Source organism: Jatropha curcas, chromosome 5 (genome assembly GCF_041381405.1).
Source record: "Jatropha curcas cultivar XTBG-Jc1 chromosome 5, XTBG_Jcur_1.0, whole genome shotgun sequence".
Classification (NCBI taxonomy): Eukaryota; Viridiplantae; Streptophyta; class Magnoliopsida; order Malpighiales; family Euphorbiaceae; genus Jatropha; species Jatropha curcas.
In genome coordinates this window covers 22,029,986-22,055,628 of record NC_143155.1, presented here as the reverse complement: position 1 = coordinate 22,055,628, position 25,643 = coordinate 22,029,986, and the positions used below count along the sequence as shown (strand labels likewise).

The following is a 25,643-nucleotide window of genomic DNA, read 5'->3' as shown; positions in this document are numbered from 1 at the left end:
TTTGGTTTGGTATTCCCATCTCTAGATGTAGGCTTTATATATTACTATATATACGCAGTGAAAATCAAAGATTATTTGCTTAGAACTTGTCACTTTATATGATCCCAAAGTACTTTCGGATTGCGAACATCTTCGCCTCAAGGTCATCGAAGCACTTGTCAACAGTTCTAAAGGTATGTCTGGATAGACTGAACATACTTCGACATCTGTTGGCTTGTACATTGAGAAATTTATTTGCCATTCCTTTATGAAATGACGTGAGTAATTGCTGCAACTATGCTTTCTGGAATTCTCATCTCTGCAAAACTTATGAAATATGCATAAGTTTGATATTGCTGTTTGAGCTGATATTGAAAACAAGTTTGCTATATTGAATAAGTTGATTAATGGGTACTAAATTTTTTTTAAGTTCAATATAATATGTTGAAACAACAGAAAAACAGTTTTAAATTTATTTTTTAATTATCTAATTGTTCTTTTAAAGCAGTTTCCAATGTCAATAGAAAACAGACTTGTGTATATAACTGATCAAACCTTTAGCAGCAGCCAGAAGGTCATCTTCTGTGATGGCATCTCTGGGCAACTTGTGTCCAATTTTGTCCTCCCACAAAGAAGCTAAGTCATTGATGTTTAGAAACTTCATTGGAGGTCGAAAATGAAGAGTTTTGTTGAGTGTTACAAATATCCCCCAGTGATTTTATAGTGAATTTTTCAATGTCAGTCCCATCCACAAAGTATGCTGTAAATAAAACACATCTTAAAACGTATTAATTCATCATTCTGGACTAGACAATGCTGAGATTGAAGAAGATTTGGACATTTAATCTTTCAAATATACTGTCACAAATTACTAGTTACATTGAGAGCCTGTGAAAGGGCGGTTTAGACGATTGGACTTGGTTGGGTTGGGACTAGAAGTCCTAGAGCATCACTCTTACCACTTGGATCCTAGAGCATCACCACCCTTAGCCACTTATGTATCATCTGCACATCATTTTCTACATATTGAGACTGTAAATATAACAATAAAATTCAGTTACCTTTGACACTACCATCGTCGTAGATTTGGAAGCGATCCAAAGGTGGGAGAACATCAGGAAGGATGAGTATTGTCATGATAGGGCCAAGCAGCAACGGAGTTGCAACATATATAAGTGTAGGGTATCCCATTTTTCTCAATAAAGCGTTTTACTTTTCTGTTTTGATTGTACATTGTAAGTCCTGGCTCCACTGGAATTGCTCTATCTATGTCATGCCCTAATTCTGACAGCAAAAATCTCTGCCAAACATAAATTTTTACTACTATATTTAACTCAGAAAAAGGACATAAATATGGTTACAGAATTAGGATGTGACATGTTTATGTTGCAACGTTAGTGTCGAAAGAGTGTTGAGTAGGATTAATAGGTTTGGGCATATTTCTATGAAATACTAATTTAAGTTGGCCCTAGGCGTAACCCAAATAGCTAACACTGAGATCTTGTACATTTTGTTCAAAGATTTCAAGTTGGATTTCTAGCTGTTTATTCGACGATATTAGCTGTTTCAGTAGCGATGGTAAAAAAAATCTATTTAATTAGCTGTTTAAGTTAAAATGACAAAAAATGATATTAGTTGTTTAATTAGTCGAATTCGGAGAAAAAAAAAAAAAAAACAATGAATATGATACTCAAAACAATTTAATTAAAAGCTAAACACTATACATTAAAAGTTAAATGCCGGAGTATTTAATATTTCATAAAAAGCTCCATTAATTTCTAAAAACTAGTACTATGTTATTAAACGCTATAATTAATAGAAATCGTGTTTTAACTTGTTAAAATAGCCGAACAGAGCCTTATATCGGTAATTTACCCTTATGTTAGGGGTTTAATATGCTCCATTATTATATAATAATAATTTAAGTTATAAAAATGAATGGTTACCTTAATTGTACCAATAACCTTGACAGACGTATCAAGGTTTTCCAAACGAATTCTATCAAATTTTGTGGAATTCATTTATTCCAAACGACATCTTAGTTTTCAAACAAATCCGACTAAATTTTAATCTGTGTCCTTTTCAATCGTCGAAGTAACTAATAATTTTACCAACCTTTTCTTTATAGTAAAAATAAATATTTTATAATAAAAAAATATTTTGATGTGATATAAATAAAATATATTGATTTTTTAATAATAAATATTTTTTATTTTAAATTATTTATAAATAGAATGATAACATAAATTATTAATTTGAAAAAATATTAAAACTTATTTTATAAATTTATATACTCCAAATATAATATAGGTACAAAACCGTTACTAATTGACAGGGAAGAGTGAAAATGATTTTTTTTTTTTTTAAAAATTTTTAAATGCTTGAAACTTCTATTGGTGATATGCTTCTAATGACAAGTCTCTTATCACCAATATTTTCTGGAATTTTTCCTGTCAAAAAATTATTTGACAAATTCAATGCATTTAACTGGATGAGACTTGTCACTTCGGTCGGTATTTCTCCTACTAAAAAGTTTTAGGGTTGCAGTGTATTCTCGCATTTGCCCTTTTATTACAAGATCTGTATTCTCTGTAACGACACTCGTCATAATACCATCGTGATACCATTGTAAATCATCTTGATCATTTGCTGAGATCATTGCACTGAAGTTGCTAACACATTTTGGTTTAGATTCAGAGAGCTTATTATGAGCCAATTCTAAGGTTCGCAACATTTTTAAATAACAAATTTGGTGAGACATAGGACCATGGAATTTGTTTGACCGGAGGTTGAGAATCTTCAATTTAGAAAATTCTGTACCAATCCAATTTGGAAAATCTCCATCAAATTTGGAAAATCTTCAATATATATATATGGTAACTCAGTCTGCAAGTTGATGCTATGTTTGGCAACTGTAAATATATGCATGTCACTGGTAATTTAAAGTGCAACTGATGGTAAGTTTGACTACTGTAAATACAGTATATATTCCAAGGAAATTCGCCAGGTCAAATGGCCTAAACAAAAGATTTGGCAAGATTGTTCTTATGGATGAAGAAGGAAGATCGTGGCCTGCGAATTTAGGGCAAAAGAACGACGGCCAAGCTTACATTGGACAGGGTTGGACTGCATTCCGCAATGCAAATAAGCTGAAGCCAGGAGATTCTTTCATGTTTGAGCTCACTAAGAAAGGGAAGAAGCCTCTACTGATTATGAGTAAGTTGCATACGCTAATACAGCATTTTCAAAGTTGAATTTTCTCTTCTTCTAGCCTCTTAAACACAACACAATGAATGATCTTATGAAAGGATGGAAAACAAATACTAAGACGAAAAGTGAGCGGTGGACAGATGCTCCCTTCTTCTATGCCATGTTCAGGGCATCATCCCTTGAAAGCTATTGGCTGGTAAATACTGACAATCCTAATTGTACTAAAATATATGCTTTTATAAAATAATAGTGATGAATCGTTGATCATAAATGGAGTCAAATTGCAGAAATTTCCAAGAGATTTTGTAAATAAAAATGATATAATTAGCAAATGCTCAAAGATGATCCTTACAAACGAAGGAGGAAGGTCATGGACTGTGTCAGTGGGGAGAAATAACAGTGGTGAAGTTAGTTTAAGGAGTGGCTGGAATGTATTTGCCCAGGCCAATGGCTTAAAAGAGGGAGATGTTTTCATGTTGGAGCTTATTAAGAAAGGAAAGAGCCCTGCAATGAAATTTTATGGTAATTAACCTCATGCCCCCTTTTGGTTTGTTGATTCAATTATACAAAGAAATCAGAAATATCTTCTAATCAAATATATATATATATATATATATATATATATATACAGAGATACATTATTATAAAATAACAAACAAATTATGGAAAATAAAAAAGACTAACAAACGGAAACCAAAACCAAAAAAATAAACAATTAAACCGTGAGAATATAAAAACTCATGAGGAAAAACATAAACAGAAAAAAAAAAAAAAAACATATGAAACAGTAAGATTATAATGTAGAAACAAATTAAACTAATGTAAATCAAAAAATGTATATCTAAAAACATATATCAATTCTGTGATTACGTGATTGTATCCAAATGGAAAGAAATGTATCCAAATGGAAAGAGTTATTTTCAACAACAAAAACAGATCAAAGCCAAAAATCAACATACCTTATGATTGAGAAAAAACGAAATCTTTCACTTTTGAAAATATCAGCGTAAAGAATATTGGCAGAAAACGCATAATGAATAATAGGAAAAGAAGGCCGGCTGAAAAAACGGCAGTAAAAAAGAAAAGAAACTAAAAAGAGGAAATGATAATTACAATAGGAAATTAATATAAAAGAAAACATTAAGCAATTAAAACACTGATTCACTGACAAAGTAATGCCTAACAAATTAAAAAAAAAGGGCACAAAGTAAAAATATATCCTAATCGACAGTAATGTAAATAATAAAATCAAACTGACAGTATGTAAAAATAAATTTCAAAAAGTGACATTTACTATAATTTCCCATATTGATATTGCTCAAACGATAAATCAACAAAAGAGAGAAAAATCACGAAAATGAGATTTAATTTCAGGTTTTGTACTTCAAATGCAATTGAATTAAATTAAAATACATGCATATTTTGTTGCTATCAGTAACCATCACATTTACACTTTTTCGTCACTTAAAAAAACCATTTAATTTATCGATTACCCTTATTTACAATAAAGAGAAAGATATTTTTAAGAATTATAGCCGTTAATATTCGTCATTTACAAAAGGTAAAAATGAAAAAAATTAATTATTTCTTAAAACCCACACATGCGATGCTTATTTATTGACATGATAATTTCGCAAATGTGACAGTTATTTGTGCACAGAGGGAGTAACTTAACTAAACCCTCAACTCCAATTAACAAACATTTAAAACAATTATTGTGATATTGTTTTGCGTCTTGGAGATCTTTTGTATTTGTAACTTGAAAAATATGATAAATTATAAGATTTTTTTTTTATTTTTTTATCAATAATTTGATACTTACTAGTCCTGATCTTAGTTTTTGTTGTGCATTAATTTTTTTTCTTCTATAAAAAAAGCTAAAAACTTCGATCAAGAAGCCTAGAAAAAGCATTGTTAAGAGAAAATCAAGCTACAATAAATTACAATACTCTGTCCCTTCCATATTAAGTGTTCATTAAGAGAATTTCACTAGGATTAAGGAAATTATGGAAAATCAATAATAGGGCTAGTATTTTATTAAACTACCATTTTAGAAAAAAAAATAAAAATTAATTGCATTAACCCATTAGCCATAAAACGTAAATATTTTTTTCGTTCTCCCAGCAAAACGGTGTTTTTCCAAAGATCTCACCCTTATAAGAATTGAAGTCGTTAACCACCTCAACTAACACTTTGTTAATATTTTTTTTTTTTTAACTAAATGGACACTTAATATGAAATGAATGGAGTATAAAAGAAACAAGAAGACCATTATGGGGAACAACATATTACTAGCAAAAACCTAACATATACACATTTTAACTTTCTGCACCAAACGACCCAGAAAATTAGAATAAGTAATCCTCCATTTTCCACTAAACAAAATAGGACCAACTGCACTATATTACTATCATCTTCATCTTCCTCTCCTCCACTTCTTTCATCTTTACGTACATCCCTTCCCCGACAAGTCTCGTCCAACGGATAACCACAAAGTTGATTGCCAACAAAACACGAAGCATCAAAGTTACCGATTCGAGTGCTTGAAGGAATTTTAATTGCCTGTTAAATTGTTATACGACAAGTTTAAGTGGCTCAAGTAATGTATTAATTCAGAAATAGTTGGAGGAATTTCTCCAAATAGCTTGTTTCCTTGATAAATCCAAAGACTTGAATTCTCTCATATCACAATACTTTTCAGGAATTTTTCCTGTAAAAATTTTTCTGACAAGTTCAATGCTTGAGGTCGAATGACTTTTTAAGTAGCAAATCTGGTTAGGAATAAAACAGTTTAATAAAAATCTGGCAATTATTGCAGAGAAAAAATCTGGCAATGACTATAGGAGCCACCCAAATACAGTTAATAAAAATACATAAAAGAATACACAAGAAGCAATGGACCTCTATATAAAAATCTGGCAATTATTGAGCACAGCACAGTACAAGCAATGTCACAAACAAAAGCACCTTTTAAATTTCTGCACCAAGCTACTCAGAAAATTGAAGTAAGCTAACCTCCATTTCCTACTAAACATAATAGGACCAACCACACACCAAAAGCCAACCACGAATCCATATATCATTGTACTCCACCGCAGCTTATAATCATCATCATCATCATCATACTCTCCTCCTCCATTTCCTTCACCTTCAAGTACATGATCCCAGCTCGCATGACAAGTCTTATTCAATGGAAGCCCACAAAGCTGATTGCCAATGAAAGATGATACATTAAGGCCATCAATTTGAGTGCTTGAAGGAATTTTGCCTATTAACTTATTATATGACAAGTTTAAGTGGCTCAAGTAGTTTAAGACAGAAATACTTTGAGGAATTTTGTCTGAGAGTTTGTTTCCTGATAAATCCAAAGACTCGAGTTCTCTCATATCACCTATATTTTCAGGAATTTTTCCTGTCAAAAAATTATTCGACAAATTTAATGCCTGTAGTCGAACGAGACCTGCCACTTCCATTGGTATGTCTCCTGATAAAAGATTATTAGAGATATCCACACTTCTTAACCATTTAAGAATTTTATTGTAATCGCGCAGTTGCCCTTTGATTACAAGTTTTGCGTTCTCTAAAGCCGAGTGTCCAATAATAGGAATAATAGGATATGACATGAAATCATCTGAATCATTTGCTGAGATCATTGCGCTAAAGTTGCTAATACATTTTGGTATAGATCCAGAGAGCTTATTATGAGCCAAATCCAAGATCTGCAGATCCTTTAAGTAACAAATTTCATGAGGAATAGGACCATGGAATTTGTTTGAGCGGAGATTGAGAATCTTTAATGTGGAAACTTTTGTACCAATCCATTTTGGAATTTTCCCATCAAATTGATTTTCACCAAAATCAATGGATGCCAATCTCTTAAAATTTGAAAGACAGAAAGGTATTTCTCCTGATAAATTGTTGTGACGTAAATGTAGTGATTGAAGCCAGCTCAAATTTCCCATAGAGCTTGGAATTTTTCCAATAAAATTATTACTACTCAATTCTACAGCTTGCAAACCATCCCACTTCATCCAGCAGTTTGGTATCTCTCCAAATAATTGATTTGATCCCAGATTTAAATATGCCATGTTCACATACCCTGCTTTTGGTAATTGCCGATTTATGAATTCCATGTTCATCGACTCATTGAATGGAATTTCCATATTCACTTGAGAGCACAAGAAGTGAGAAATAGTTCCAGAAAATAAATTATTGGAAAGATCTAATGTAGTGATATCGGGAGAAACAAGAGGCAAAACACCGTTGAAGTAATTTGAACTCAAATCAATAGTGGCTCCTCCATAACGACTAGGAGAGTACAATCGAATTTGACTCACAGTTAAATGTGGAATCTTTCCATGTATTTGGTTACCTGAAAGATTCAAGTAAACAAATTGCGAGGAGAAATTCCAAAACCAACTGGGAATGGTAACGATAGTTGAGTTAGACATATCTAGGGATGCCAAATACTTCTGGGAATGAACCCAAAATGGAAGCAATTCTCCTAGATGCCAAGATTGTAGCCATAACTCTTCAAGCTGAAATGGTGGAATCCAATTTGGGCTGACTTGTAGAGTAAGTGAGTTTCCATCAGCCTTGAAAATCATCAATCTTGTTAGATTGACAAAATGGAGTTGTGTAACAACTCCCTCCATGGAGTTTTTAGAAAGATATGCTATTTCCAATTTTGAGAGACTCCCAAAAGAGATTGGAATATTACCAGAAATGGAATTTTCTGATAAAGATAGATAGCCTAGATTTCTGAATCGACCAAAAGCATAGTTAGGGAGTTGGCCAAAAAGTTGACAATTCTCTAAAGACAATGATTCTAAATGATTTGAAATGCATACCGACAATATCTGAAAGAGGTCTCTTACGTTGACATTCAACTTAATGTAGGACAAATCAATGGACCTCAAGTTGCAGAGATTGCCTATGTATCTTATTAGGTTGTTCCCATCAACTTGGAAATTGTTACTTTCTCCTGATAGGTCTAGAATTCTTAAAGAAGCCAAGCTTTGAATTCCTTCTGGTATGTTGCCATGCATTTCATTTCCAAAAAGGTTAAGGAACTCGAGTCCACTACTAAAACTGTATAACCAGTGAGGTATGGAAGAATTAAAATGGTTGTATGATAAATCGAGGTGTTTCAGAGAAGTCAAGTTTTGAAGACCTATTGGAACTAGCCCATGGAAATTATTTACCCTTAAATCAAGGAAAATTAGATTTTTAAGAGAAAAAATCCATCCACTTGGAACCAAAAGAGAGTTATCTAAAATATTACCAGACAGATCAAGAACTGCAAGAGATGAAAAATTAACAGCAGTTAATGTTGGATTAATAGGATTAGGAAGATAACAAAGACCCAACCGTAATTCTACTAGATAAACAAGTTTATTTATCTCCTGGAACCAATCTGAGGCATTTGGGAGGTCGACATTGCTCAAATCAAGGGTTTTAAGTAAAGAGAGACCTGAAAGCCATTTTAGATTATTGCTATAAAGACTGCCTGAAACTGTACCTCCAAGACCAAGAAATCGCAAGTTGGTGAGATTTCCAATTTGAGGAGAAATCATTCCACCAAACTCAGCATTAGAGAGATTAAGATATCTTAAACTCTTCATTGAACCAATAAATGATGGAATCGAAATCTGTTTAAAATCATTTCCGCTTAAATCCAAATAATTCAAGTGCTTCAACTCAAGCAAGGAAGGGTTTAACTTACTAGCTTGCAGCTTTGATCTCTGACGAGTCAAATCTTCGGCGTAAGTTGTGTAAGAACTTGCACTTACAAAATAAGGATTGCGAAGATGGAGTTCCGTGACATGGCCAGTTACGTTGTTGCAAATAACACCTCTCCAATGGCAACAATCGGTTTGCGTAGACCAAGAGCCAAGCCAATTTAACTCATCTTTGAGATCTTGCTTGAACTTCAAAAGAGCGTCTCTTTCACTGGGAATGCAGCTTCCATCAGTAAAGACGACTGTATTAGTGACTATGGTAACAATCAAACCCAGAAATGGTAATAATTCAGCCATGGAAATTAATGTGAAGCAAACTATTGAGGAAAGAAATATATATATAACGCAGTTTGGGTGTCAACATTTTTGATAAATATTTATTCTTTCAGAATATAACTTTTTGAGAGGAGTGCTACCAACTTCCGTATTATTATCTTGGAATTTTGCGATAACAGCTTGCCTGTCGCAGTATTAATTTGACTATATTGCCATGCAATTCTTAATATCAATATTTAATTAAAAAAATAAGCTTAATTAATTCTTAATAGGCTTAATTTTTTTATATACATCTCTGCTACGGACAAGACATATGTTATTGAATGGAGTGCTTCACATGGCAATTCTAACTCCAAAAAGAGCACGTGCTGGCATAAGGTATGCCACCAATTTTGAATTACTAGTTTCTTTGTCTCTCTCCCTCTTTTCATGTTTCATACGAATGCAACAGCTTGCTTTTAATGATATGAAGATTGCTTGTTGTTGAAAATCGTTACAATATGAAAATATATTACATAATTATAAAAATATTGTCTAAGACAAACATCTTTTTAGTTACTGTGCTTAGTGATTTGTTCTATTTATCTTATTAAATTTTAATGATTTCAATAATTAGTTGTTTTCTTGATGAACTAGGCTCTCATGGGAAGTACAGTTAGTTGTTTCAGATGTTTCAGACATTCCATATGCAGGTTTTCGGCTCCCTAGATTTGGTAACTCGTATCGCGGGTGATCCTTACAATTACAATTAAGAATAATATCATACTAATTTAATTAAATTTTTTATTAGTTAAATAAGAAATATTAGCAAACACGCACCTATTAAAACTAAGTCATACTCTTTTATAAATTCACAACAATTTTATAAATTCATGCACCCTCTGTTAAATTACTTTAATTTAATTTAATAGACCATTTAACTACATAATCATTTTATTTAAATATGCAAAGAGTTTTACACATCAAATTACTGAAATGACCTTTAAATAATATGTAATAGACATTCTCCTTGAGAATACCTAATGGACAATCACAAGGGATCGTCCAAGTGTTAAGGTACGAGTAAATTCAATAGATAATCTCTGGAAAATTGGAACCTTTATTAGTCTAGATAGTTTCGTTTTCGTGATAAATAAAAATTTTTAATTTTATTGGTTTAATGTATACGTGTAACCACGGATCGTTCTCGCGACCGTAAAGCTAGGATCGCAAAGTAAGTAAGCAAGCAGGCGCCAACTCCTACTCCTAATTCTTTCTTTTCTCTCAGATACTACTTTTTCTTTTTGACGGAATGGTGAAAGGATGATCTAGGATAGGAAGAAGAGATAGTAGCCAGCATGATATATGTTCACAGACTTTCAGATGTTACCTGAAGATTAATTCCAGATTGAATTGACAAAGAAGAAAGAGCAGCAGAAAGAAACTCCACCGCCGTTGGAAAGAAAATGAACGCTTTTTGACTGCGACGATTATATAGGCTTTGAGGATGGAGATATCAATAGTACTTAGTAAGACGAAGGAGATTGAAGTTGAGTTGGAGCATAAGCTATTTGAAGAAAAGAAAATAGAGGCAGAGATGCAAGAGGTGTTGGGTAAATTGGAAAAATACAGGTGGAAAATATAAAATCATTTAACTCTCAAATAGCCGCTGTTAGTGATGAGATTGACAAGAAAGTCCTTGAGTATAATAAATCAATCGTTTTATCTTATTTCTTAAAGTGTTAACTATTGACGTTTATATGTATTTTATATATTTTTTTATTGGTGAAAAGTTAATTTATTTTATTATAATAAAAAATAGGAAAATTTTAATTTATCGAAATAATCTAATCCGAGTTAACAGGCTCCCTAAAACACCTGAATCTAATTTGAAAAAATTAAGTGAAAAAGCCGATAAAAAATGCCTCAACACAAGAAAACCAGAACATCCATTAGATTTCTTTTTGAGATAAGAAGAAAGGAAAAAAAAAAAAAAAACATAATTATGCGATTACATAAATAAAACTAAACTTTAAAGTCATGCTAAAAAGGTTCTATAACATCCATTTTTTTCTTAGCTATACAATCTGCAAAATGATTACGTTCTTTGTTGATAAAACTGAAATTAATCTGAACTAAAGAATATAACAACGAATCAAATTTGTTAAAATGATTCCACAATTGCCATGGCCACTTATCCTTTTGTAAGAACGAACAGATGAAATTTATAGAATCTTATTCAATAATGAGATGCATAGAAGAATTATGACAATGACTAAATAACTCAACAGTTTTAAAAATTGCAAATAATTTAGCTTCATTAGAATTTAAGATTTCCACCGATTGAAAAAAAAAACACGTAATCAAACTAAGAGAGTTTCTCAAAACACCACCAATATCAACTGACCCTGGTTTTCCTCCTGCAGAACCATCAACATTAAATTTTAAAGCACACTCTTGTGACTGTTTAATGATTCTATCAAAAGAAAATTTGATTTTTTTTATGCAGGGCTGTGTGATTTTGGTTGGATTTAAATAATAATTTTTTAAAATAATAAAATGTGATAGTAGCTTTTAGAATGCATAATATATCTAAAATGAAAAAATATATGTTTTGGTTTTGATGAAATCCCTCTAATTTCATTTCTTTTTTACTATTTTGATTCGAGTCTGTACAATTTCCAATTTGGTTCGAATCCTAAAGATAAAAATTGGGTTTAATGTAATGTATTTTTTTTAATTATTATTTAATGGCTAAATAGTAAATTTTTGAGAAAAAGATTAAATAGTTTAACATGTCATAATATAACCATGTTTTAATTTATTTACCCGAAAAAAAAAATACCGAAGTAGTGATTAGATCAAATATTCACTCTTTAACAAAATGAAAAAAAAAAGATTAAATAGTTTAACATGTCATAATATAACCATGTCAAAAAAAAAAAAAAATGAAAAATAAAATTTCAAAGGCTTACCTCCTAAATTAGTTGAGCAAAATCAGACTCAGGCATTTACGTTTTGCATTTCGCACAGTTAGAGAGGAAGCTGACAAAGATCTGCCTTTTATTTTAAATCTTTTCCTTTTACATTTTTTTTTTTTTAATTCTACTTGAGACCCATATGTATTTGGCTAATTGGGTGTCCATTTTTGGCTGATCCAGATTGATTCATGCAATAATTGAATCTGGGTTTTTCAGTTCAGGTAAGTTTCTGATACACCCTCTTTAGATCTTCTCTCTAATACTGACTCTTTAAATGATGCTTTCCTTGCATCTTAATGTTTATTATTGTTTGATTGCCGAGAAAAAGGAGAACAGTAAAGGATATATGTATTATTATTTGGATTCGGGTATTATGTGCCATGTTGGTTTCTCAAATAAAGAGCTTGCCTGAGCTAAAACTATTAGCTTAGTAGTGAGTTTCGGTAAATCTAAGGTTTTGTAGTTTCAATTACTTACCTTTACATACATTTATCGGCGACTAAACAAAACATTGCAATAGCTACAGAAAACACTCTTTTTTGTAATGCATGCTTGTGGGTTTTCTTTCGTAGGTATTGGGATTCTCAGCTTCTCAGTAAAGTTGTTACAGAAGTAATGCTAGAAGAAATTGACTTGGGAAGCTGCTGAATAGGCAAGGATTGGTCCACCTAATCTTGTAAATTGTAAAGGAAAATATGGTTGACAAGGAGAATTGGCTTTTTTGATGGATGACTAAGAGTGTTGAATAACTTGGAAATGAGTCGATTGCCTTCGTTTTCTATTAAGCAGGAGCTTAATTTAAATGTTGATCGAGAATCTTTTCAGCAATGGGTGGTTGCTTTTTGTATCATCAGATTTGATCTTGAACAAGGTCAGCTCATTGAAGAGAGTTACCCACCTGGGCTTCTCACAAGTGAAGAGGAACTTGATGTTGCTTTTAGTTCATTTCCAGATTCAGTTTCCCAGAACCAGAATCGTTCAAGCATTCATGATTGCATATTCTTTTTCCGCATTAGGAGACAGAAAGGTTCTGAACAAAGCAGTGTAACTGCATCTGAGATAACAGAAATTGATGATAAAGAAGTATCTTCAAATTCTACATATGAGAAGTTGACTCGAAGAACTATTATTAGGAAAACTGACAAAGAGTTGAGATACTTGTATGGTTATGTGTTTAATAGACAGAGACATGATGAGCGGCTAAAGAGAGGAGGAGAGCAGAAGTCTGTGGTGATATTATCTCATAATCCGTACTCTGCTGTGTTTAGGCCTTTGTTGCAAATCATGGGTCCTTTATTCTTTGATATTGGAAAGAAAGCACTTGAGCATATTGCTGCTTATGTTTCCAAGTGGCCTGCTCCTGTTCCAGGTAAGCTAATGGAGCTTCCTATTGGGAATGCTATGCTTAAAGTTAACTTGCCACCAGCACACAGCTTGCCCTTGGAAAATGGGATGTTTGAAGAGTCTGCTTCCTCAATAGCTCCGTTTCTTCCAACAAATCAGTCAGTCCCACAGGGGCTTTTTCATGATTCAGATATTTTTGGTACATTTCGAGGGATTTTATTGCAACTTTGGGTGTTATGGGAATTGTTACTTATTGGCGAACCCATTCTTATAATAGGACCAACACCTTCCCAGTGCAGTGAGGCAGTTGCAAGTCTTGTGAGCTTGGTTGCACCACTTTTATGTAGTGTTGATTTTAGGCCATATTTCACCATCCATGACCCCGAATTTGCTTATTTGAATTCACTTCAACAAGGAGATACTTTCCCTCCAATGGTTTTGGGAGTGACAAACTTGTTTTTCCTCAAAGCACTTCGTAATATTCCCCACATTGTTTCAGTTGGAAGCCCTGCTCCAAATTCAAATCGGCTTCCCCTTGCAAGCCGGTCTACTGGTAGAATTTCTGGAAGGCCAGAAGGATCGGGACTTCAGCAGCTCTCCTTGAAGAAGTTTTCTCCTTCAAGCTTGCTGAATGCAGTTAAATTAAGGAGGGATGGCCCTCTTTGCCTCATGACAGAGCATAAGGAAGCCATTTGGAGCACTTATGCTGCAACAACTAAGCCAGACACTTCCATTTTGAATAGACTTATTGATGCTGGGATCTCTCCAAGGGTTGAGGAGTCAATGTCTGTTGTTAATAATGAGATATTGCGACGACATTTCTTAGAGCTAACCACCAACTTTCTAGCTCCTTTCGGCCCATATTTTAGAGCAAATACTCCTTCGGAAGGATCTTCTCCATTTGTTGACCCTCCTCCTCTTCCTCCATTTAACACTGAGGAATTCTTGTCAAGCTTAGCAGCAAGAGGTGTGGGGAAGTTCTTATCAAAGCGGATGAGATCTAATTGGCTGGACTTATACAGGTAATGAAATGTTTTAACCACCATTAAAATTGCTTATTTAATCCTCTCTTTCTTCTTCCTCTTATTTTTTAAAATTAGTTCAAATGTTTCTGTTCCCCTCATTCTGATTAGATAAATTAAGTTTTCAATGCCTGTAGTGTTACTAAGTTTTCCTTTTTGTCACTGTTCAGGCGGTTTTTGCAAGGACCAAATTTTATGCCTTGGTTTCAAAGGAGGCGAGCTGTTGCTGAACATGAACAACATAGATTATGGAGGCAAGCAAGAATGAAAACTGACATACAACAGTTCTTATCTAAAATGTCTGAATTGGAGGTTGTTGATTCCTTCAATGCTATCGAGAGGCATCTCAGTGGAGAAATTCAGGTAATTTTCTGAACCATGTTAAGCCAGTTCTGTTCTACTCATAGGAGAGATCAGAGACTGGTCTACCCCATGTTTTCAGTAATATTATGATTATTGCTGAAAGTGTCTACAAATTTGCCAAAATGAGTTCCCTTTGATCATACGTTCCACGACATACTGGAGAACAATCAAGATTTTTTACAATTTTATGGTGGATGTAATAATTATACATGTTAAATGATTGAGATATAGAAATGTTTTTCATCTACTCTATTCCAAGCATCCTTATTATGCTTCCTACAAACATGGTGCTTGCCATGCAAAATTTGGGTTAGTTGTTAATTCCTTAAGCATATGACAAATTCCTACTTATTTAATGTTGAGTTGAGAGCAGTTGGTAATGTGAAAAAAAAAAAAAAAAAAAAGAGCTGCCAGGTGGATGGGAACTTGATTGACTTTTTCACAGCATTGAGATGTGGGTTTTATGAAGTCAAGTTGTTACCAATTTTCCTACTGCAAAGAATTGTATAATCCCATTTCTTAAATTGCTTGTTGCAAGTGACAGAGATTTCATGTCTTCTGATTATTGCTTCTTTACCTTGTCAAAAGATTAAATCCCAAGTCCATTTATTTTATTAGTAATCAATTGTATTGAAATACGAAAAGCCTAATTACATTGGAAATTGAATCACTTTATGTTTCTTTATTTTGTACAAAATTTCATTGGTCTAGGCATTTCATGTATTTTTTTTAAATGTGTTACTTGACATGTTATATAGTCTAGTGTCTATGGTACCCCATCTTGGTGTTGAACCAACGTAGATATTTCTTTTACTTACCAGAAAGAAGCAAAAATTAAAGCAAGAAAGAAAAATGGCTTGCATATCTGATTTACAAGTAATAATGTTTACCAGCTTAGAATCTAAGACAGGTTCCAGAATTCAGGGTGATTAACAGCAGGTCTAAAAATTGAATATCAGAGAAAATATCAATAATAGCTTATTCCCGGATGTAATTTACACAGTTTGGCCACTGTCTTATCTCCACAAGTGAAAATGACATGAAAATTTCTTAAAACAAAGGAGCTATAGCAGTGGCACCCAGAACCCTTATCTTCCTGAACTCTCTCTCTCTCTCTCTCTCAAATCAAGCAGAAACTGGCCCTTTTATATGCATCGTGATATGATAGTTTAGTATCCAAATTAAACTAATAAGACTCTAGTTAACTTGGACAGGCCTGGATCCTTGTACATCCAATCCTGTGTGAACCCTCCATATTAAACATCTAGAGGTGTGAGCTGTGAACAAAACACTAGGGGATTTAAGAAACTTCCATGCGAAAGCAGATATTGCATATGGCGATGCATACTCACTGTTTACGCTTGCATACATGCATTCATCCCCAGTATGCATTTGCACACAAGCGCATATACATAAGTGAATGCATCATTGAATTTTGCATACCAATTTTATGTTCATTTTTTCCCATTTTATCTCGTGTCTTTCTCTTCCTTCCATATTGTCGCCCACTGCAAGAGATTAATCATGCACATCAATAATGCTGCAAGAGCAAAGCATGCTTTTAAGTTAATGGTATATCCACATGCTTGCGGCTACCAACATAATGATCTGTTACCATAGATAGGTTTCTCTGTTTCAAAGCTTTTGGTGCAAAAGAATATGAATGACATAAAAGTCTATCCGTGTTGCACTAGTTTCTGACTAGTTTAATTTTGGCTGAATGCTCGGTCACCCCTTTTCTTATTCAGGTCTCTTTATCTTTTATCTTGTTTCTTTCTAGTCGTCTCCTTTTGTTTGGTTTTACTGTTGCTTTAACAATTTTGTGATTCTTGCTAAGAAATTTATGTTTCTACCTTAATCCTTTGAAATATCAAACAAAGATTGTGTTTTGGAAAATACTGTTACTGATGATTCTCAGACATACATCACCCTGTTTTTATGTAATTGCCTTTACATGAAGGATTTAAAGGCCCATTGCCTTTATCCCCAATTATATGGCAGGCAAAGAAGAGGCATATGTAACAACCGTTGCGCAAAGATAATAGCCATTTATTACATCAACTTGAATGCTTAGAAGCTTTCGTACCTTTATAAGGTTGTGCAGTATTTTTTGAAATTTTTCTTGGCCTCTGCCATATTTCATTCTACAAGAGCCTAAATCTATTACATAACTATTATAAGTAACGAAAGATCCAGCTAGACTGTGCCTGCCAGAAATTAAATCCTGGCCAACAAAACTGCACCGGAATAAGCTAATTTGTGAAGTTTAAGCGTTGGATTATACACTTGTTAGATGCAAAGTGATTTAAAAGTCTAATTACTAATTATATTGAGCACAAATTTTGACTTATCGTTTTTAACATAATTTTAGCTTTAAAATATTTAAATGATATGTTGACAAGTATTATCAAACTATTTCTGTTATTAAACACCATCTAAGTCTTAACCCCAAACTAGTTTGAGTCAGTTATATGGATCTGTTTCCTCCATTTTGGAGTTCAAGGTTACATCATCAGTCTTAGAACCACTGAATGCTTTCTTACTGCTGCACTCCATGTCATCTTTTTCTATTATTTTCTTCTTTTTATCTTTTTCTATTTGCAGGATCTAAGCTAAATATTTTTTGGCAAATTTTTTTAAAATCATGATGTTACATTTGTCGATGACATGACATGGTAGTTTTTGAATGCCATATGAACTTGACTCGTGTATATTGTTCATTCATTCGAGTTTAGTCCAGATTTTACAAACCCTTGTTTTTTATGCAATTGTATTTCTACGGAAAGACCTTGATTGCTTTGATTTTATATTAGATCCACAGTTATCTGAATTATGCGATAAGTGACTGCAGTTTAATTATGATACACATAAATGATCCAGATGAATCATAAAAATCTTGGAGTTATCACATTCATGCAAAAGTTTGATCTGAATTAGTTTTGAAGTTACTGCTTACCTTTAGTTAGTATGAATTACTTCTTTTTGGTTTTCATGTCCAGGCAAAATTTTAGAAGACACACAAACTCACCCTTATATTCAAAGTTTGATCCAAATGATTGACAATAATCAAAAAGTTACTACTTCCCACACAGGGACGAAGCCAAATGTAAATAGAAGGGGGGCAAAACCATATAACACATAAGTGAAGGGGGGCAAAGTGGTTGGAGTGCTTTGGAAAAAGTGGAAAAACTAGGGTCCGAACTGTGAAAATGTAAACCATTTTTTTTCCCTCCTGATAGGAGTGGGCAAATTGACCGCCTCTTCCAATGAGTAGCTTCGTCCCTGTTCCCATTCATTAGCCTGCTTTTTGAGGATCATCCTGTGGTCCTTCTGTTCAGTCAGGTGTGGATAAGGTGTTTCCCAATGTTGGGTTAGCCAAATCATTGAGGTCATGTCGCTGGCAAAAACTCTCATCATGAACCTGTAAATCTTGAACTAGTGCATTTGATGTGAATGGGGCCAGAAATTATCTCTAGCAATAGCACTAATGCTTAAACTGAGGATTGAGGAGAGGAACAATTCTATCTTTCATGTATTTAATTGTGTTCTGGAAAAAGTTTTTTAGTTATATTTAGGTCTCCTTAGAATATAATAGTGCTGTTTCCCCTTTTTCGTGTGTCAAGTATTCTCAGAAACTCTTTTGTCAATTCAAAATGGCCTTTGTGCGGGATTACTATATCATGTATTCTTATTGGCCAGTTATTGTTGCATGTCAAATGGGTAAATATCATTTGATTGGTAGTGCAATACTGCTGTAGATCTGGAAAGATGATAAAAGAAATATAGTCCTATTTTTAGCTTCTGATAATTTTTTTTTCGTGTATCAGATATATTATAGGCTCTGGGTTTGTTTGATTCTTCTATTTTTTTTTTTTTTTCTTTTTTGAAGATGGGATCTGGAAGAACAACTGCTAGGATGATATGCTGGAACTTTTTAACTCAGAGAATGAAAATTTATTCCAGTTAACTGAATAGGAAATTGTGTGATTTATGGAGATAGTGTGGTTTAGTCCAGACGTTCTATATTGGTGAAGTAGAAATGTGAAAGTCCTAGCGATAATACTATTCATCGCACTTGGTACGTTGTACATGTAGTTGAAGTTTCTCACTTATGTCTGTCTTGCGAGTTGTTCCACTTATTTTGTGGAATTGAGGCCAGCAATATAAATCCATTAATCGGAACTATGATGCCCATCTGAACTATCTGCAGATTGAGTAAAAATTCCATGCTTAATCATGGATGTCACTAGTTTGCGTTATCCATAATGCAATTATATTTCTTTGTTTTTGCAATCTTTCGTGAATGCAACAGTATAAATAGATATAATAAAATGTTAATCTTTTCATAAATCCTGTAATCTCCAGCTCCAGCAGTCCAGAAGGGCTAGTGCAGACTCTGCAGCAACTTGCCAGAAACTGAAGAAAGATATCCAGGCAGTGTTCAATGTACTTCCCAAAGACATGCAGCAACTTCTTCTGATGAACCCAGAAAGAGCAGCCCTTCTACAAGGAAATCCAGAGCTGAAAAATCTTCCAGGCCACCCTTCTGTAGAAACTGGGGATGATCCTTCTTCCACTTCACCCAGATAGTACGCAAAACATGGGTATGAACTAGTCAGACCTGGTTGTGCGGTTCTTTTCCCATAACTGAACAATGGCACAGCTCATGATTATTTTGTCCTTCAATCAAAGGACTGGAGATGATTTCTCCATTTCGGGCATAATTCTTCTGCTTGGTGAGACTAATATAAACAAATCCTTCCTAATCCTCACTAATTTCATGCAATTTACTAAAATTTTTTTTGTTTCGACTTATATTCCAGATGAGTGAGAACGACAAACGGCACATGCACTTGAGATAACCTTTCTTTGTTTTTTACAATCCTATGAGATTGGATTGTTCAGAACTTATGGGAGACAAGTTTTGAATATCTACTGGAAAATGAGGAATAATGTCTTTGTTCTGAATTACATTCTGTAAGCTATCAATGTGTATAATCATTTGGGGCAGAATTCCCACCTGTAGATTTTGTACTTTCCAACTGTTTTTTAGTCTTTGCCTTTTGGTGCAAATTGTGTTAGTCAAGAAAATTGCCAGGAGAAATTGTGTTAAGCCGTTTAATTTGTTTTTCAGTCCAATTTTCGTAATTGTTAGATATAGATAGAAGCAGCTTATGGAAATATTGAAAAGCCATATTTCATGAGATATTTATCTGGCCAAGTTCATATTTTAAAAATATCTTGTTATTTTTGAAGCATGGCCTGAGACTATGAGATGTCTTCTGTTGAAAAACTGGATTCCTACTGATAAGGAAAGGAAGATTCATATTTTGATTGGACAAAAATTGCAGTCTTATCTTTTGTATGAACTGTCATTATATTTTGCCAAATTGAGAATGATAGTTGAGGTTGATTCCATCTTATTATAATATCTTTCATAGTTTTGTGTCAATAAGAGCACGCATAGGTCTCCATCTCTCCACCTCTTTTTCTTTCTTTCTTCCTTTCTTTTTCATTTTGATTCAATAGATATGGAAAAAAATAATAAATTTATAACCTTGAAATTTTAATTAAAGTTTTAAATATATAATAACTTATTTTAAGTAATAAATATTTTTTAAATATATGATACTCAAAATTTTTTAAAATGAAATGCGGAAATAGAATGGCTATTTGGAATTTTGATTCAAATTTATATGTGTGAACGAGAATAATATAAATTTATAATTTCAAATTTCAATTGTAATTATCAATATATATTAATTCATTTTTATATTTATGATGCAGAAATTTTTTATAAAAAACGCAAATGCATTTGGCTGTCTATCTTTCATCTTTTTATTTTTGAAAAATAATTTACGTCCTTAATTTTTGTTTATCTTCCTTATGTGGAAAAAAAAAAAAGAGCTCTTTAATATCAACTGAAAATTAAAAAAAAATCAAAATAACCTTTTAATATAGTAAAAAATACAGTACGATCTCTGTAAATTGCGAAATACAACTAGTCCATCATTGTTTTTTAGAAAATAGATTACAATATCTTTATAGATTACTTTTATTAGATTATAAGGTTACTCTGTTCAATTTTGTATATTTCTGTTAAGTATCTTATAAAATAATGAAAATATCCCTTTTATTTTAAAAAAATACAGAGTTAGACTAGTTGTATTTTTCAAACCATAGGGACCGTACTATAATTTTTTATATATAATATTTTAGTATCTCTCTTCTAACTTCTGTATTTTCTTATTGACTTAATAGAAAAAAATGTAAAAATTGAATAGTACATAAGCAAAGCATAAGAAAAATTGATATATTTAAAAAAAAATAGAGACAACAAATTATATTTCACAAATCCCAAAGATAGTATGTATTTTTCCTTTTAAATATAATCATTTAAAGTAGAATATAAATATGTCATAGTTAACACTTAATTGTTGTTTCATATTGGGGAGGGGTGTTTGTGAGTCAAGAAATCGAACCCATCTGCCTATTGACTAACCGAATCGCCTCACTTCATTGTATTACTCCTGCTGAGCTATCCGAACCCTAGATCTCTCTGCTTTTGCCATGGGTCTCGACAAATCTGCTCTGGAACAGAACAAGCCACTCCGGTGGGGTGAGCTGGACGAGGAAGACGGCGAGGATTTAGACTTCCTTTTGCCGCCGAAACAAGTAATCGGTCCCGATGAGAATGGAATCAAAAAGGTAATTGAGTATAGGTTTAACGATGATGGTAATAAGGTTAAGCTCACTACTACAACCCGTGTTCGGAAGCTCGCTAAGGCTCGGTTGAGTAAGAGTGCTGTCGAGCGCAGAAATTGGGCTAAATTTGGCGACGCTGTTCATGAGGATGTTGGTAGTAGGCTTACCATGGTTTCTACTGAGGAGATCTTGCTTGAAAGACCTAGAGCTCCAGGTATTTTATATCTCTTATTCGATGTTGTTTTGGTTTGATTTGATTGTTTTTTAGTTTGGTTACTTACATTAGGATGGTAAAGAACTGAAATTGAATGCTTGAATGTTGTTGGTTTTCATTGAATTGAATTGGTGAAAAAAGGTTGATTTTGGAAAGGTAATTTTTTTAATGATAGTCGGGTTATTTTGATGATTCTATGGAAAATGTTGGGAAAAATGAGAACTTTGAATACTTGTTTTGCTTTGTTTTGTTCTAGAGTTGATTAGATGTTTAGATGTCGAGATTGTGAAAGCCACGTTTGTTTGTGGTTATTTAGTTACTTATAGATGTTGATCTATTTTTGGTTCTCGAGAATCCTGAGGCTGTTAATGGGAACGAAATTTGGCTTTCTGTTTTGTGTTTATTGAATGTCTATAGTTATATATGTGAGAAGAGTGAATTATATGAGAAGACTAAGCAGATCGTGTCATGAAGTTTTAGTGGGGTAATCAAGATATTTTACTTACATATAGCTATTGCTTAGCTGGTTCGTTCACAATGTAATGCAGTTTTGCTGGATTTTTTGTTTTCTTCTTTCATGCATTTGGTGTGGGTTTCTGGCTTTAACTCAATTGTTATTTGATTTAATGTCCTTGGGACTTGAAAGTTTTATAGCCTGTCACATATTAGCCATATGGCTTTTATCGATGTGAATGGTCAGTAAGTTCACAAAAAGTATCTGTTGGTGGTTTCTACTTTCTAATTGTGAACAAGAAGTCTGGTTTCACTTAGGTTATGAACTACATCTTCTTTTGCTATGAATTTGCATCTTGCTTTATGAACTTTATTGTCCTATTATGGTTGTTGTCATATAAATTGCATGTTCTATTAGGTCATGGTGGCTAATTAGTCAATCACCCATGGCATTTCAAGGTGAACGCGAATTCTAGTTTCACTTTTAGCCCATCGACATCCATAGGATGTTCAGTCTTTCATTAGGATTTGCTTCTTTTATTTACTCATGCTGGCCAATTAGCTAGTCCCCTATTGCTTTATAGGCTTTTTTATGTGAACAGTCAGTAGGCTTACCAAAGCACCATTCTGTTGGTGGCATTTAATGGTTATCAACAAATTTGATTTTAAGGTCATGAATTAAATTCATAATATGCCCAGTCTTTCATTATGACTTGCTTTATATTCTTTAGGGTGACCAATTAGTCATTCACATATTGTCTTGTGGCTATTGTTGGAAGTGAATGGTCAATAATTCACCAAAAGTAGCTTGTTTTGAGGGCATTCTACGTAAACAAGAATTCTTGATTCACTTCTAGGCCATCAACTACATTGATATGATATTCTGTCTAATATTTGCTGGAGGTCCTTGTAAAACATTTTATCTGTTGTATATTTTCTTGAGTTTTTTGAAATTGTTTGGCTGAGTTTATTATTGGGTTTAATTATTCTCTGTGTTGTTCACTTCACTTTCTTCGTTTTCTTGGTCTAGTGTGTACTTATTTTAAAACAGGAATAATTTCATCCTTTGCTTGATTGTTGATGGGTCTATGCTGTTTTAGTTTCATCCAGTTAGATGGTAATATTTTTCCTGAAGTCTCATCAACTTTGTTAATTTTCTTAGTGTTGCATTTTCAAAAAAGATTCTCTAGTCAACCTTCTTGTTGTACTAATGTGTGGTTTGCTCTGCTTGGATATATGCTGCAATTTAGTATTTAGGTCTTGGTCGTGGCTGTTCATAAACTTTTCATTTGATGAGTCTCTTTTTCTTGAGAATTCTTGCTTTGGCTAAGCTTCTGATGCTATTATAATTACTATTCAATATCTTGGTTATTCCTTCTTATTTTGTCATTGTTTTAATATGGAAAATTCCAACAGGTACCAAAGTGGAAGAAACCAAGCTGGCAGGGGATAACTTGTCTCAATTAGGTAAAGCTGGAGCAGTTCTCATGGTGTGCAGAACTTGTGGTAAGAAAGGTGACCACTGGACATCAAGATGCCCCTACAAGGATCTTGCTTCACCGTCTGAAGCCTTCATCGATAAACCACCAACATCAGATACTGCTGCTGCTGCTGCTTCTGGACCTACAAAGGGTGCTTATGTGCCACCAAGCATGAGAGCAGGTGCAGAAAGACCTGCTGGATCAGATATGAGGCGCAGGAATGAAGAGAATTCAGTTCGTGTCACCAATTTATCCGAGGACACAAGGGAGCCTGACTTGCTTGAACTGTTCCGTACCTTTGGTCCTGTGAGTCGTGTTTATGTTGCTATTGACCAGAAGACCGGTGTCAGCAGGGGTTTTGGCTTTGTGAACTTTGTAAACAAGGAAGATGCTGAGAGGGCCATCAACAAGCTTAATGGATATGGTTACGATAATTTAATCCTTCGAGTTGAATGGGCGACACCCAGATCTAACTAGATTTAAAGTTGCCATCTAATAGCTGGCGGTGATAACAGTTTTGGCTTTCTATTCTCATCTCGAGGCCTCGTGTCATTCTTCTTTGTTAAGTTTGAGGTGATAGGATCCTTTTTAGCACTCGACAAACGAGACGTACTCGTGTTACTGTAATTGCATTTGATCATTGGTTTCAGAAATGGCATAATGCTTTATTACGATGCAATTAAGTACCAAAATGTGAACATTAGGCCGATAGATTAATGGTCCAGTGTCCGTGAACGAAATGGGATTTCTGATTTGCTTCAGGTCTTAGGAGGAAGACATTAGTCAAGATCGAAGATCAGAAATAAGAGGTCTTAAAGAATGGCAGGAAATAATGCACGTTCCTTGTTTACGATTCAAGTGCATAAATTTGCAGGACTTATGGTTCTATGGTCCAATGTTTTAATCATCATAGCCGGAAGAACTTAGTCCTTTATATTCTTTAATCATTCGGTGTCACTGAGATTAAATATATATTGGTCCAACCAAAGATATATAGTACCTCAAGCATCCGCTATTGGTTGGGTCGGGTTTTATTAGAAAAAATATAACACGGGCATACTTTGCAAAAAATATCGATGAAACCAATCAGGTATTGGTTTTAATGGAAAGATTTTGAATTCGAGTTTTCTCGTCTATAAATGTGAAAAAGATTTTGAATTCAAATCCTCTTATTATTAATGTTTTCACTCATTTAACGAATCCGGAGAAAGGCTATCTCTAGTTGCGCATTGGGCCTCCCAATAAATAAAACTAAATCAATGGCGTAAAAATTTTCGTAGAATTTCTAAATTTATAATCTAATAAACCAATAATAAATTGATTATTATTGAACTGTTTTTTTTTATTGAATTATAGAATTAATATTGGCCACATTTTGAGATGGTGTAAAAAGAATTTATCAACCAATAATAAATTGAAAATGGTTCGAGCACGTAAAAATAAGAAGGATGTTGCCTAAAGATATTTTGCATCCATTTATATCATAAAAAAAAAGTTTATAAATGAAGGAACAAATTAACATTTATCTGAATAAAGAATTTTCAGATATTCAGATAATTATCAATGTCCTTCTCAAAGACAAGCAGCAGCTTTTCTTCTGATGAACCAAGAAAGAGCAACCCTTCTACAAGGAAATCCAGAACCGACAAAACTTCCAGGCCACCCATCCCTATAAACAGGGATGTTAAATTCCTTCTTACACTTCAAGCAGATCGTAGCCATTTTGGTGCAAATTGTCACGGTAAAGAAAATTTCCAAAACTAACAAAATGTTGGTTGAAGTGTTGGTTGAGGTGGTTAGCGAACTCAATCCCCGTAAAGGTGAGAAACACAAATTCAATTCTCGGGAAGCACACTTTGCTGAGAGGGCGAACAACATTCTCACCCTACAAGTAA

General features: G+C 33.4%; 4 protein-coding genes and 1 pseudogene across 5 annotated transcripts; 3 read left to right on the top strand and 2 right to left on the bottom strand.

Moving 5' to 3' along the window:
- Positions 1–27: 27 nt before the first annotated feature.
- LOC105650715 (leucoanthocyanidin reductase-like) lies at positions 28–2,000 on the bottom strand (annotated as a pseudogene).
- A 1,026-nt stretch (positions 2,001–3,026) lies between these two features.
- LOC105650648 (putative B3 domain-containing protein REM15) lies at positions 3,027–3,719 on the top strand. The gene is made up of 3 exons (XM_012237575.4): positions 3,027–3,195; positions 3,288–3,385; positions 3,477–3,719. The coding sequence occupies exons 1-3, from the start codon at positions 3,027–3,029 to the stop codon at positions 3,717–3,719; spliced, it is 510 nt and encodes a 169-aa protein (XP_012092965.1).
- A 1,716-nt stretch (positions 3,720–5,435) lies between these two features.
- LOC105650716 (receptor-like protein EIX2) lies at positions 5,436–9,292 on the bottom strand. Its single transcript, XM_012237658.2, has one exon. It carries the CDS (start codon positions 9,225–9,227, stop codon positions 6,141–6,143), a length of 3,087 nt encoding a protein of 1,028 aa, XP_012093048.1. The 5' UTR covers positions 9,228–9,292; the 3' UTR covers positions 5,436–6,140.
- A 2,866-nt stretch (positions 9,293–12,158) lies between these two features.
- On the top strand, positions 12,159–20,153 carry LOC105650649 (polarity axis stabilization protein). Of its 2 annotated transcripts, none has more exons than XM_037636008.2 (5): positions 12,159–12,387; positions 12,739–14,532; positions 14,703–14,895; positions 18,785–18,973; positions 19,261–19,401. In XM_037636008.2, the coding sequence occupies exons 2-4, from the start codon at positions 12,923–12,925 to the stop codon at positions 18,860–18,862; spliced, it is 1,881 nt and encodes a 626-aa protein (XP_037491936.1). In that variant the 5' UTR covers positions 12,159–12,387; positions 12,739–12,922; the 3' UTR covers positions 18,863–18,973; positions 19,261–19,401. The 2 variants fall into 2 exon arrangements, with proteins under 2 accessions (XP_037491936.1, XP_012092966.1); XM_012237576.4 differs by lacking the exon at positions 18,785–18,973 and adding an exon at positions 19,719–20,153 and having other exon boundaries at positions 12,163–12,387; positions 19,261–19,631.
- Positions 20,154–21,331: 1,178 nt separating this feature from the next.
- On the top strand, positions 21,332–24,427 carry LOC105650650 (uncharacterized). The gene is made up of 2 exons (XM_012237577.4): positions 21,332–21,814; positions 23,684–24,427. Exons 1-2 carry the CDS (start codon positions 21,466–21,468, stop codon positions 24,223–24,225), a joined length of 891 nt encoding a protein of 296 aa, XP_012092967.1. The 5' UTR covers positions 21,332–21,465; the 3' UTR covers positions 24,226–24,427.
- The last annotated feature ends 1,216 nt before the right edge of the window (positions 24,428–25,643 follow it).